This window comes from Cucumis sativus, chromosome 3, assembly GCF_000004075.3.
Source record: "Cucumis sativus cultivar 9930 chromosome 3, Cucumber_9930_V3, whole genome shotgun sequence".
NCBI lineage: Eukaryota > Viridiplantae > Streptophyta > Magnoliopsida > Cucurbitales > Cucurbitaceae > Cucumis > Cucumis sativus.
Genome location: NC_026657.2, coordinates 31586404 through 31599766, shown reverse-complemented (window position 1 = coordinate 31599766; position 13363 = coordinate 31586404). Strand labels below are relative to the sequence as shown.

General features: G+C 35.8%; 2 protein-coding genes across 2 annotated transcripts; both read right to left on the bottom strand.

The window, feature by feature from the left end:
- Nucleotides 1-854: 854 nt before the first annotated feature.
- Nucleotides 855-4329, bottom strand: LOC101214784. Its single transcript, XM_004136495.3, has 9 exons — nucleotides 4086-4329; nucleotides 3634-3834; nucleotides 3283-3445; nucleotides 2992-3062; nucleotides 2737-2785; nucleotides 2589-2659; nucleotides 2368-2480; nucleotides 1347-1446; nucleotides 855-1232 (listed from the first exon to the last, which is right to left on the bottom strand). The coding sequence occupies exons 1-9, from the start codon at nucleotides 4195-4197 to the stop codon at nucleotides 1138-1140; spliced, it is 975 nt and encodes a 324-aa protein (XP_004136543.3). The 5' UTR covers nucleotides 4198-4329; the 3' UTR covers nucleotides 855-1137.
- Nucleotides 4330-5274: 945 nt separating this feature from the next.
- Nucleotides 5275-12612, bottom strand: LOC101221361 (probable glutamate carboxypeptidase AMP1). Its single transcript, XM_004136676.3, is given in 11 exon segments — nucleotides 5275-5919; nucleotides 6504-6638; nucleotides 6743-6856; nucleotides 7091-7179; nucleotides 7380-7463; nucleotides 8222-8309; nucleotides 8775-8843; nucleotides 9086-9238; nucleotides 9579-9821; nucleotides 11332-11400; nucleotides 11403-12612. Coding segments are annotated over 11 exon segments (2103 nt in total). The 5' UTR covers nucleotides 12279-12612; the 3' UTR covers nucleotides 5275-5736.
- Between the last annotated feature and the right edge of the window lie 751 nt (nucleotides 12613-13363).

Here is a 13363-nt window from a genome sequence, read left to right as displayed (position 1 = left end):
GTGTTGGTCAGGAGCACTTAAGGTTTCCCTGATTTTATGTGCAACAACTGTTTCTATATTTTCAAAATGTCTAATTGGTCATTGCACTTTTAATTTTTTGTTAGGTAAGTGCAACTTATTTGACCGTTTCTAAAATCCGTGGATTAGTTCGTCTTTCTTCCCCTTCAGATCTGTTTCTAACTAATTTGGAAATTTAATGTGATGAAAAAAAATCATGTAGTTATAAAAAGAAATTAATGTTTATGGTTGATTCTATTTGATAATTCAAAATTCAGAACCTATTAGAATTTATTACACAATTAAGCATATGAACTATTTTTCAATAGTCTCAATAGTTGGGACGTCAAAAGTTCTGTGTAATCAAACAATTTAAATAGATGTTTGTATTTCAATAAAAGAAAAAATGTGTAACAATATGAAAATGTAAGCAAGAGAATATTAATAAGGTAATTATAATGATCCGTACTAGATACAATAATAAACTAGAAATGTTACAAACCAATATAGTTCCATTATTTATAGACTTTAATCGATTTTATTATATTTATAATCATTTTAAATGTTAACTAATGTAATTGTTATATTTGCTTTTTATCATCTTTCAAATGGTTCATAATCTCATATGTGGAGGGGACAAGAAATCGTGGGTCATAAATTTGAAATTTGAAATATGAAATTTGATTAACTTCATCAAATGTCATCGATCCCACACTTTCACCTCCACCAAAGGGATGACACATAGTGGTAGTGATTGACAACAACGAACGATGTTATGATCTACAATAGCATCTAAATACAGCGGCGAAGGAACAACGGAATAGCCTATTCAAATAATCTAATCACACAATTCAACGTATAAAAACAAATAATATTATTTGATAAGAACAATCAAGAGAGAACTATTCTGTTTGAAAAATAAAATCATCTTAAGCACTACAAAAAAGCTAAAGCGAGCTTAACATAACCGTAATTGATGTGACTTTTTATTATTCTAGAGGTGGAATGTTATATGCAAAAGGAACATATTCATATTCATAGAATAAAATTTATTTCAAGTACTGATATTGATATATATGCAAGGAGCGAACCTGTGTAGGATATCCAATCTCATCAAATTGAAGGACAAATTCATTCACTCTATAGAACTCTATAAGATATTTGACCCTCAATCGTTTCAACAACCATTCGCTTCATTCGCACAAGTAGAAGCAGAAAAGACCTTGCTTTGGGACCTACAAACATATCATAGCATCATTATTACTTATTAATAATAATCAAGGATTTTAGGGTGGTTTCATCCGTTAAGTAAATGCATTAAAGGGTGAATTACAGTTCGTGTATATTACCAAGGTCCAAAGTTGAAATTTCGTCTTGAAGGATATAGTTTTTTCCCTTGCCTTTTATCCCCAAGCATGAATTGATTTTCTCAGCAGCCACGATGAGGTCCTGGACAAATTGGATTCCTAAGATGTAAATGTATATGTAACAAATGTTGATATCATACAAATTAACAGGAAGCATCCTTAGAATCTAAATCAAGGGCTTGGAGGGGTATGGGATCATGATGTGATATGTTCCGGCAATCGTAGTGCTTCAAAACAAGGAATCATGATAGGTGACTACCAAAGAGCTGACGTTCTTGCAATGACACTCTTCAACGAAGTAGAATTGATGAAAGAAAAAAATAACTCTTGCAAGATATAGGTAAAGCACTTATAAATTTATAACCTCCATTAGCAGAACATCATTACTTGGCAAAATGTTTTCTCATGCCACTAAATATGAACTCCCATACAGTATCTAATTTGACTATTACCCCAATACCAAAACGGTTTTCAACATCACCTCCAATGATGTATCAAGTAGATGACTTGAAAGGTAAGAATAATTTCCCGGTAGAAGTTGACCACCGGCCATTATATGCTCTCTAGGATATGCTCAAAGAAAGAACAAAAATCTCCGTATCAAAAGGATCTTGTGTCTATGGTTGTTACCCTTTTGAAAACCAGCCGTACAGCTAAAAACCTACCCAAGAACTTCTTTGGAAATAAGATAACATTAGAGATGAATAGAGCTCTATACAAATTCATTATGAGGGAAACATACATTTCTACCAAATCATTAACGACCATTCTAATTGGGAGCACATGAACAACAAATGTAATAGCACAGGAGTCGAAGAACCAACGCGTGTACTAGGAGTAGGAGGAAAAAGTATGAGCTTCATCATGCCTTTGTTGGTAATGACTCTTCGGCTTGTTAGGAAGGGTCGGACCGAACCGTCACGTTAACCAAGACATGGATAAATAATGGCAACTCAACAAGCACTAAAGAATAAAATCAACTAGAACTATTAAAATGTCTTACCTCCCATGATGCTAGGCCCTTCATATATGATGGGAGGCTTTCAAAATCGTCCTTTGATAGCGTAATTAGAGGTGAAATGGCTTCTTCAAATGTCAAGTGATCTTCACCTTCCCCTGCGTCCAATGAATTCTCAAGTAATGAGCATACATATCTTGATATTTGTAGTAAGACGAGGTTCTTCAACTAATAGTGTGTACGATGGCAATCTATGAACTTTCTACCTTCAGGGGCTCCCACAGTTTGTGCTGCAGATTGGCATGGAAAATTTGAGCCAAGTGGTTTCTCTAAGAATCTAAAAGGAAAAAATGTCATCAGCCAATCTTCTGAAAACATTGCATAATTGATACGAGCTTGGATATTGAAACCTACTTTTTTGGTGTATGCAAATCCTGGTATGGGTCACTGAACGTAGAGTTGCCTATAAACGCAAAATATTTGAAGTCAGTTGTTAAAAAATTATAAATAATCTCAGTGAGAAAATAAGAACGCTCCCAACAACCGATAAATAATAAAAACTCGAGGTTCAAATATATTCAAAATACTGATAATCGTAACAGCTATGCCTCATGCATATTCTGAAAGATAGCATATTATAAAGGCAAGTGACAATTGTAGTCTTCTGACCTTCGGTTGCTAGAGTGGCAAGACAAACATCGGAAAGCCCAGCATTTTGTAAGCTTAAAGAGTCGTCGAGTCTGAAAGCGACAAGAATTAAGAACTCCATTGAGAGTGCAAGATAATCATATAATCAGTAGGTATTCATCATTTAATACCTATCCAACGAAAAAAATGTTTTTTTCTTTTAAGAATTTCTGGAAAAAGTCCTCATTTCTTAAATTTTTCATCCTTTACTCGTCTCTATGAACAATAAGATAAGATGCAACACATAACAAGCGATGAGGGAAGGAAGGATACAGTATATCATCTTCGAAGCTATGCTTGGCAAGTCCTGTCGTGGAGACTGATTTCTGGTAAGAAGACGGTACGTTCAATCCATCCATGGAACTTGAAAGCTCAAAATGCAACCCAGGCGTTGATACATTGTTAAGAATTTCGTCATCTTCATCAACCTCAAACTCTAAGGCAAAAAGAGAGATGATACAGCATTAACAGAAGCAACAGCCATTATTTACTCATTATTTTATGTTTATCGAAAGAATCATAACTGAAGTTGAGAATTTACAAAATTAAGAAACGTGTATCCTAGCTACACCACATGTTATACCAACTCCACATTCAAGAAAGCAGGAATCCAATGTAATTCACCTGGTACATATCCAACACCCTTGAGCTGCTTCTGTAGCTCCAAAAGATCAGTTTCGTTCTTCTTATAAACTTCACTAACATGACCTAAAAGCTCCTCGAAGGATACAGTTTCTAAGGACATTGATTCAAGAAAGTTGAGATCAACGTTAACAGCCGACACACGGCGGTTGAGAGATTGTATAAAGGTCGATGATGCCGAATCTGTAGAATATTAGAAGAAGAAAAAATCAAAATAATTCCAGTCCCCTAACTTATCGACAAACTCAAATTTCCGTCCAATTCATCAAAACAAAAGACAAGCAAATTTACGAACGAAAAAGACAGCCAGATGCGATTAACTAGTCTATGATTCAATGATTGTACAAAATTTTCATCCAACTCCGTCCGTACCAGCATAGAGAATAGAAAATGAGAAGATACAATGAAAAGGAAAAGATGGAGATGATATTCACCGAGAGGAATGGGGCGGCGATCCATGGAATGCTTGAGGGCATCGCTGGTGTTTTGGAGATGATTGCAAAAGGGCGCTAGAGTTTTGCTGAAGTTCGAGATCAATTCCTCCATTGATCTTCTTCTTTTCTTCACTTCCAAATGCTCAAATTGAATTTAAGCTTGAAACAATCGATCGGTATTTCTTACTTTTGTGAAAGAAGATGGAAACACGAAGGCGGGAATATCATTTCGAATGTTTAAGATACTCTAAATTACAAATAATGTCCCCATCGCTTGTTCCATTATCATCCTTTGTTTTTTATATATATTTCGAAATTACCCTTGACTAAGTTACACTAATTACTTCTGCATTCCTTGGATGAGTTGAGTTCGGTTCACCTCCAGCATTTTTTTAGATTCAACCTAATTGTTAATCAACTTTTATACTCGATCCAACTATGAAACATTTGGGTAATTTTATGAATTTTAATTAAGTATATAACAATAATTTTAAAAATTTATAAACATAACAAAATTTATCGTATAATGTATCGATAATAGACTAATATTTGTAACAATTTATATCGTTGGTTGATTTTAATTGTTTTTGTTATGTTGGCAAATTTTTAAAATAAAATGGTGTTATATATACTAAAATTTTAAATATAATTACTATATTTACAACTATTCTTTCAAACCAATATTTTTCGAAATTGTTTCAAAACCATAGCTATAATTTACCTTCCATGAACTAATTTCCATTGACATAATTCCTCTACAATTTTTCTCCCTCAAACATATTATTTTCCTTGAAACCTTCCCTCTTGAACCTCGATAGACTATTTTAACATCTGATGGGGTGTGGTGAAGGATTTGATTTCTATGGATAAAATGACTTTTCTCACAATATGTATCTTTTCCGACCATTAGAACCAAACATCACCTAAATCTGTTCCTTGATCTTAGTCTGATTTCAAGTATTATACCAAAATCTGCTCCTTGATCTTAGTATGATTTTAAGATTTTTACCACTCACTGTCAAACTACACTGTCGTGTATATTATTTCATATGAAAATGTTTGTGAGATATCACATTAAATGATACATGTAGGGTTGGAAAGATCTTCGTGCTTTGCTAAAAAACGTCAAATAACAAATACTCCAACATGTTGTACAAAAAAAAAACGTCAGATCAGAAGTTCAAGTATATTCCTTGAAAGGCTTTTCTATTATATCTTGTGATTAATCAACAATAAAAATAAATAATAAAGAGGTATCAAATCTACCAAATAATAAATTCAAGTAACTACCCTCTGCAATTTGTAATTTATCTTCATAAAAGAGGCCCCCAAGGCTAATACAAGATAACCCAGTCAGCTGCTCTCCCTCGTAAGATCTAAAATAAAATCTACTTAAGAACAAACAGACCAATATATAGCCAGTTCACAAAACAGTACAATTAGTTAAGATTCAAGGAAATTATCTTTTGCTTAGACGTAGTTATAATTTCATCCATCCTTGCATAAGTATTTACTATGAGGGTGAGCTCACATGATACAGCGAAATAAACCGAGTGATCGTAAACAGCTTACGATGACGTGTGATTGTCGTCCTCATTCCCCATGTGTAAATTTTTAGACGCTGTAAAATTTTAGGTGCCTTATCTTTTGTTCACGAGAGTTCACCTTTAAGTGCTGCAGCAGCCCTTCTAATGGCTCTAGCCACTCTCCAAATCTCATGCTGAATTAGCTCCTCCAATTCCCTTTTGTTTATTTCCTTGGATTCGGAAACTGCGTCTGCAATACCTGGGAAGTAAACCAGTGCACTTTCGTAGTTGCTCAGAGGCCCATAAACCTGCATGGAGATAGATTGGCAATGATTAAATAATAGACAAAGATAGATTGGCAATGGCTGATTCCTTTTGCACATATGAAGGTAGACAAATCAGTTATTTACAATTATCAGAAAACCACTTTAATCTAGAGAAGTGAATTAAGCAATTAGATAGGAAGTGTGTTAGGATGTTTGATTATAAATAGAGGGAGGGGGAAGGAGAAAGACATTATTTTGGTGAGGAAATTGAGAATTAGGACCTGTGAGATATCTCAAGACAGAAGACCCAAAAACCTCTAACCAACCTCTAACCTCGATTTATCTTGTAGTTCTGAATCAATATCTTTTATATTTCAATACATTTCGGTTGTTGTTACGTTAAGCTTCTCTGCTCTCTTGGACAACAGACCAAAGGGTTAAAGATCCATGGAACTAAAGGGTCTAGGCAAGAGGGGTTCATTCACAAACAAGGAAAAATAAAACAATCCCTTTAACATGCTCAGGATCGTTGAGCTCTCCCCAGGTTTGTAATCTTACATTGTCGCAGATAGTCAGTCCCCCACACAATCATATGTGGCAATACTTTGAAGAAATGAAACACTTACAAGATGCTTGAACCACGGATGACCCCGAAGCCCATCTACATCTAAGAAGCCTCTTTCTGCAAGCATCAAACGATCATTTAATGCTCGCTTTTGAAACAATGCCACATCACTAGAAGCTTCTTGCTCTCTCAATCTCTGCATTCACAATATAATATAGAATGGTTGTTAGAACGTAAGTATAAACACATCAAACATATTAGATGCCTCATCCCAAGTTCTGTTTCTTTTTGTGATCTTACCTTTGCTTCATTCTCAATTTCTTGGGCAGCAAATTTGAGTTCTTCGATGGATGATGATAAGGAATGCAATGAAACGCTCCCATCTAAAAGATGGTTCAGTGTGTCTTTGTATGCCTGTGTTGAAAGAGAATTGACAACATTTTATAAGCAATGAATGCTACAACTAAAAACATAACGTCGTGCTTCCAACCACAATGCCTTCATTAAGGTGAGTTAAAATCTGCCATTGCTCCCTGAATTTTTATCCAAGTTCTATTTTAGCTACCCAAATATCTGAAATTTTGATTTTAATCCCTGAACTTTCTTCAACAGTTTGAACAAAGAACAAAAGTATCGGTGTAAGGGCACCTGTAACTGATTCGCATAGGAGATGTAACTGAAAGGGAGAATTAAATCGTCAGAAAGTCGAAGAGCTAGTAGTCCCCAAATGCTACCAACTGAACGAAAAAGTGAGAGAAGACAATTATACACAGATTAAGGCATCAGAAAAATAGCCATTTACTTTTAGATAAAGTGTGCAATCAAAGGCGAATTTCTTCTGTTATCTTTGGTGTAAGTTGGTTTCACAACAATAAAAGACCACGAATAAATGAATAAAAATAGAAAAGTTGATTGTCAATTTAAAGAAGAATCTAACCAGTCACATGTCGATGAAACAATGGGTCTCCATAATTTGCCATCCAATCATAGGTGTCGAAGGCAGTATGGTAGACAGGAAAATCTGAGTAAGAAAAGAAGCTTGTCACAAAACAGAGACAACATTACAATGAGCTTTCTTTAACAATGAAAAGCCATGTTTCGTTACTTGAACAAGAAGCATGAAAAAACATACTTCCATAGCGAGAATAAAAGGATATACGACCACTTCGACCACACAATAAAAAAAAATACCAAGTCAATAGGAGACAAGACAAAAAGGCTTTACCCATAGAAAACAAAGACTCTAACTACTCAAAATAGGAAGACTGATAATTACAAAAATATCTAGCAACCGACACCAAGAAAATGGTATTGAATCTAACCAAAGACCAGACCTCCCCCATTATGTCTCTGGCTTTAAAGTTTTTCCTATTTTTCTCAAGTCAAATATACCGGCAGAAAAAGCAACCCTACTAAGAACACTCCTCTTAAGCTGAAACAAAACGTCCAATAGAACATGTACACTATATCAAACCCCTAAGACCAAAACTGTTCACTAACCTGTCGTAAAACACTCTCCTTAGGGTTGTCCTCCAATAAAATATGCACACCATACCAAACTACAAAGACCTAGGAAAAGCTATGTGACCAGGACAAAATAAAAGCAACAATAAGCATGGGACAAAGACCTAGGAAAAGCTACGTGACCAAGACAATAATAAATGCAACAATAAGCATGGGACAAATCATTTTTGGCAACTGTAATTTGTGAATCTCACTTCTGTTTCAAATAACGATATAACTCCTAGTCTCCTAGCATATAAGGCAAGTGTAATGTACCTCTACCATAATACACATCAACAGATGGAACTCCTGCATGTTGCACAAATGCAGCAAAATCAGAATTCACCGCACCTAGTCTTTCAATCTGCAAACTAGCCACGAACAATCGCGATCAAACAATAAACAGAGAATTCACAACTTATTATCTTTAAAACACAGGATTCTTAACTTCATGACAGCATTTAGTAATACTCATCTTTTAAACTTCATCCAAAAGCTTGAGATTATATTTTATATTTCAAATGTTTAGTTTGTCATCTACTATTATTTGAGGAAAGCCTTGAGCAGCAGAAATAGAGTCAGCCTATAGAATTTTTTTCTTTTTCAAGGAAATTGATTTCGAGGGATCAATAGGCGCACCCAAAAATCTCAACTGGGTTGGCATATCCTTAGCTCCCTCATCGAGCCCCAGATATCACAGGTGATTAACAGCATGTAGACTAGTTAATCACTTCATAGTCATACAACAGAAGGGATGCAAGCAGTATGGAAAAGCCAGCGGTACTACAATGATTGATATTAATAACAGATTAAGATAGTATGGTCTTACATTCCCGATTCCATTTTCGGCTGTCCATGTGTCATGCACAGTTGCACCTTTCACATCAGGATCCTGGACCTGATATCAGCAAGTCTTTAAAAAAATGTGTGCCATACAACACATGGGTGAAGCAAGTCGAAATAATAAATAAAACAATGAACTTTTCTTTTAAAAAAAAATCTGAAAATTCAACAGATCTAAGTTAGTTTATACTATTAATGACAATTGCTTTGATTTTCCAGAGTGTAAACCCAAAAATAGTTGATTGGTTGGTATGGAAACAATTTATCTACCAAACGATAATTCCTTTATGTGTATACCTGAGCAGTAACATCATGGAGGAGATCGTCTAGCTGAGGAGTTGCACCAGCAAAAAACCCTGGTCCCTGAACTGCACAATCTACATTAAGGTAGGCCACAGCTTTGGTTCCAAGATTCACAATATTTTGCTCAACCCACTCAGTAGATCCAATCTGCAAGCAGCAAAATCTAATTTAAAGAAGCTTGACTAAACAAAGCTAGGAAAGTACTTCTTGATGTAATACTATCTAGTATTCAAGCATTTCTACAATATAGAAAAAAGTGTCTTTAAACACTAAATTAAACCTGTAAAATACCTTGAGGAAAGAGTCTTCAAATATATAAAAATAAATGATTGTAAAGAGAAACATGTGAATAAATAAAGGAGAAAATTGACTACTCATGCACCTTCTCCTCTTCTGCTCCCATCATAGAGATGATGAAAAAGAGGGAAAGGCGTGTTAAGTCACCAGCAATCATTCAAAATGCACATGGAGATTTGATAGTACATACCATACCAAATTCTTCAGCATCCCAACTACAAAGAAGAATTGTCCTTCGAGGGTTCCACCCCAACCTTCTCAAAAGAGAAAAACGACGTGCAATGTCAAGTAAGGCTGCAGTTCCACTGTTTGGATCAACAGCACCAAAACTCCATGCATCTCTATGATTTCCCATAAGCACAAAGCGATCAGGCTCTTCCAACCCTTTTATGACAGCTATGACATTACGAATTGTTGCCACTTTCCTCTCCCCCTAAAAATGACATGGCCGGAGAGTTAGGAAAAGGAAAAAACTGGGAAAAGAATCAGAAGTACAAGGACAGAGACTCGTATGAAAATGCTGGGCATTCTTCATTTTCATTGCATAAAATCAGAGGCTTTGCTAATTATACTAAAATAGGTATTTATTAAAAATAACAGCCATGATAATGAATACTCTAAAAATTTAATACAAATCCACGAGGTTTCCTATCCATGGTCCATTTTTATGGGGACAAGAAGCATTAGTTTTTCCTTGATAATTGAAAAGTTGCAGGCCCCTTCAGTAGTCCAGTAACAACCACAATTTGAAACATGATTACAAGAAAGCTCTCCAACAAGAATTGATTTCAAAATTGGAACAATTAGAAAGATAATTAGAGAGAGAACTCTCAGCAGCATGGAGCTTTACTTTCTGTTTCCAATTGACACTAATATTTTTAATTTTGATTTCTGATAAGTTATATACACCCAAAACCCCACTGATTCGACAATGTTGACCCATATTCTTCGTATATTGACCTTGCAACAGTCTTAACAAAACTTTACCTACTTGCAACTTGTGCAATGTCAACTAAAATATATACATAGAAACACTCACCAGCATAGGGAAACTTGGTTCTGTATTCATTCACAAGGGATAGGGATTGCTAACCTTTATGAATAAGAGTTGAGGTTGGAATGACAAATAAGAGTAGTGCTCTTGGATGAATCACATTTTCTATAACATTTTTTAAAAAATTCTATCAAAAACTTCATCAACCTTGACTGTGTAATGAACCACCACGAAAAGTTTGGAAAAAAAAGTACTTCTAATTAGCTATAAGTATTTTTCATTCCTACAAAAGACATGACTGCTGCCATCTTTTCCCAAAACATCTAACTTTCGCTAAGCCAAACATAACTCAATTGGGATATAGATTGTCAATGACCGGGAGGTTTAAGGCCCAAAATGTCTACCCTTCGATTTAATTTATGTCCTGAGGGTGAATTTCAGTAAGACAGGACGAAAGTCCACAAGAACATCTATCCTATGGCAACCAGCTGAAGCAAAAAACATAGGAAAAATTCTAAATTTCTCACACCTTCATTCAATGAATACCATTAAGAAAACACATGAAGTATTATGTGGGACCCATGAAACAAAGTAATATATCATCAAATGACATGGAAGAAGTAGATACTCCTGTGTAGTACTAGAATTTTTACCAGACAAATCCCCACAATTATGGTCAAGATTAGTCAACGAGGGACAGTTATAGTTCGACAAATAATTTACAGCCGTAAAGCAAAAGTCACTTCTCATCAGTAAAGGTCTACGCCTAATAGAACAAATACAACTAGCAATCTACAACTCAAGGGGGGGAAAGTGGCACAACAGAATAGCAAAGTCAAAAGAAAGAGCATTCAATATCTGGGCCTCAACAACAAAAAAACAAACAACGGCTAAAATTTCCCAACACACAGTACTTTTCATCTTTGACTTAAGTGTTGAAATTCAAAACCTGGTAAGTGAAGTTGATAAAAATCGGACCACCAGGCCCCACCGCCGCCGACCCAAGATTGGCTTTCTTGTCCGCCACTCCGGCGGTACGGAAGCAGTGTCGAGTGAACTCAGAATGATCTCAGCAGACTCAGCCGACAAAGGCATAGACGGAATTTTGGGAAACCTTTTTAAAACTTCACTGTCGTTCAAATTCAACCTCTCAGCTCCATCAACGGCTGCCCAACCAGGACTGAGCGGGTCCCCAATTCCCCTCATCACCGTCCCTCTCTCAAAGCCCTGTCTAAATCCGTCGCCCTCAACATACAATAGAACCCCTTTTGCCCCATTAGCCTCCGCCTTCGCCACCACCACCCCCCTCGGAAATTCCCCTTTCCTCGCAACTGCAATGCATCCCACGACGGTGACGCCCATCTTTGCCAACTCCCGGTAGTCCTCGTCCCGCCCATAGTTCACGAACACCGCCGGGCCGTACGCCGTACCAGACGGCGAATAAGCATGGTAGGGTTGAACTACCCCCTCAACATTTTCCGATAGCGGAATATTAACAACGGTTCCATTCGATAATAGAACCGACAGAGAAGTGGATTTTGGGTAAGAGAGCAGAGCATCATACTGAATAGAGTGCGTTTCAAGCCCAAGGTCGCGGAAGTGAGACTCGACGTACCGCACTGTTTCCGATGAGGGTTCCGTTCCGGCTAGATGAGGATGAAGAGTAAGGGACCGGAGATACGACGCGACGGTGTAGTTCGACCCCGATGAAAGAAGAAGCTGCTGAAACCGAACAGAATTTCTCGGACTTGAAGTTACAGAGAACGACGACGAGGTCGAAAAATGAAATGTGTAAAAACCCAAAACACAGATGATGATGACAAAGAAGAAGGTCGGTAATGGAGCAGGTCTCGATGTGCAGATGGTGGCAAGCTGCTTCAGTGGCGACTGAACCATTTCAACACAGAAAAAGAGAAACCCAGAAAAACAGAAAGATAGAGCGATTTGGTAAGTGGGTTTTAGAGGTTTGAAGAGGAAAGTTCAAAGGGGTTTCGGCAAATTATTATAAGAAGGAATTGCGCGCATCCGCCATTAACGAGGAAATGAGAAGGAAAAGGAAGGAAAGGAAAAGCATTAAGTCTACTAATAATTATATAAAATACGTTGAAGATGGCTGATGGTTGATTTGTGATAATTTTTTATGCGTTTTTTCTAATTTGTTTTTTTCTTTCGAGAGCTATGTTTTCTGAATTCTGAATTCTGAAATGTATAGAAAAAAGAGAAGTGGATGCTCTGTCTTCTTCCATAACTTTGACAGCTTTTTTGTTCTAAAAACAATAATTAAGTTAAAATATCATACTTTATCTTATATTTTGGAATTTGTTCCATCATAAACCCTTCACTTTCAATATATTTTCTCCTTCAAATTAAGTTTTTCCAAATTAATTAAAATACTGTAATGATAATAATATTTTAAGTTAAATGTGGATTATTTTTCATTTATGACAAATTATCATAATTTATTGTTATATTTATAAATGTTTTAAATCTCTTGTGATATATCATCTCACTTTTTAAAAAAAAAAATTAAGTGTGCATCACTTTAATCTAAATGGTTATGTTAGGTTTTATTATTTTAGAAGTAGGGAACGATTTTTTGTCTTTTAGTTTTGAGTGAATTGCACTTGGTATTGTTTTTATCTTTTTCTTTGTGTTCAAGTACACCTGGTATTGTTTATTTGATTCTAGTGGATTTATTGTAGGGTCCTTTTTGGTGTTGTTTGTGGAATGTGTCCAAAATAACTTAGCTTACCATTCTAACCATTCATCTTTTGGGGCTACACCTAAAGTGATGTCCCTAGAACTTGTTTTGTACCATTGGTATGCAATTCAAAAAAATACTGTCCAGTTTGACAGTTTATCTTCCACGATTTATGAGTACTTTTTTTTTGTAGGATGTTGGGATTTTGAGCGATTGCAGCTAATTCGAATTTTTGAAAAAATAAAACAAGTAGATGATCTTACATAATTAAGGAATAGAT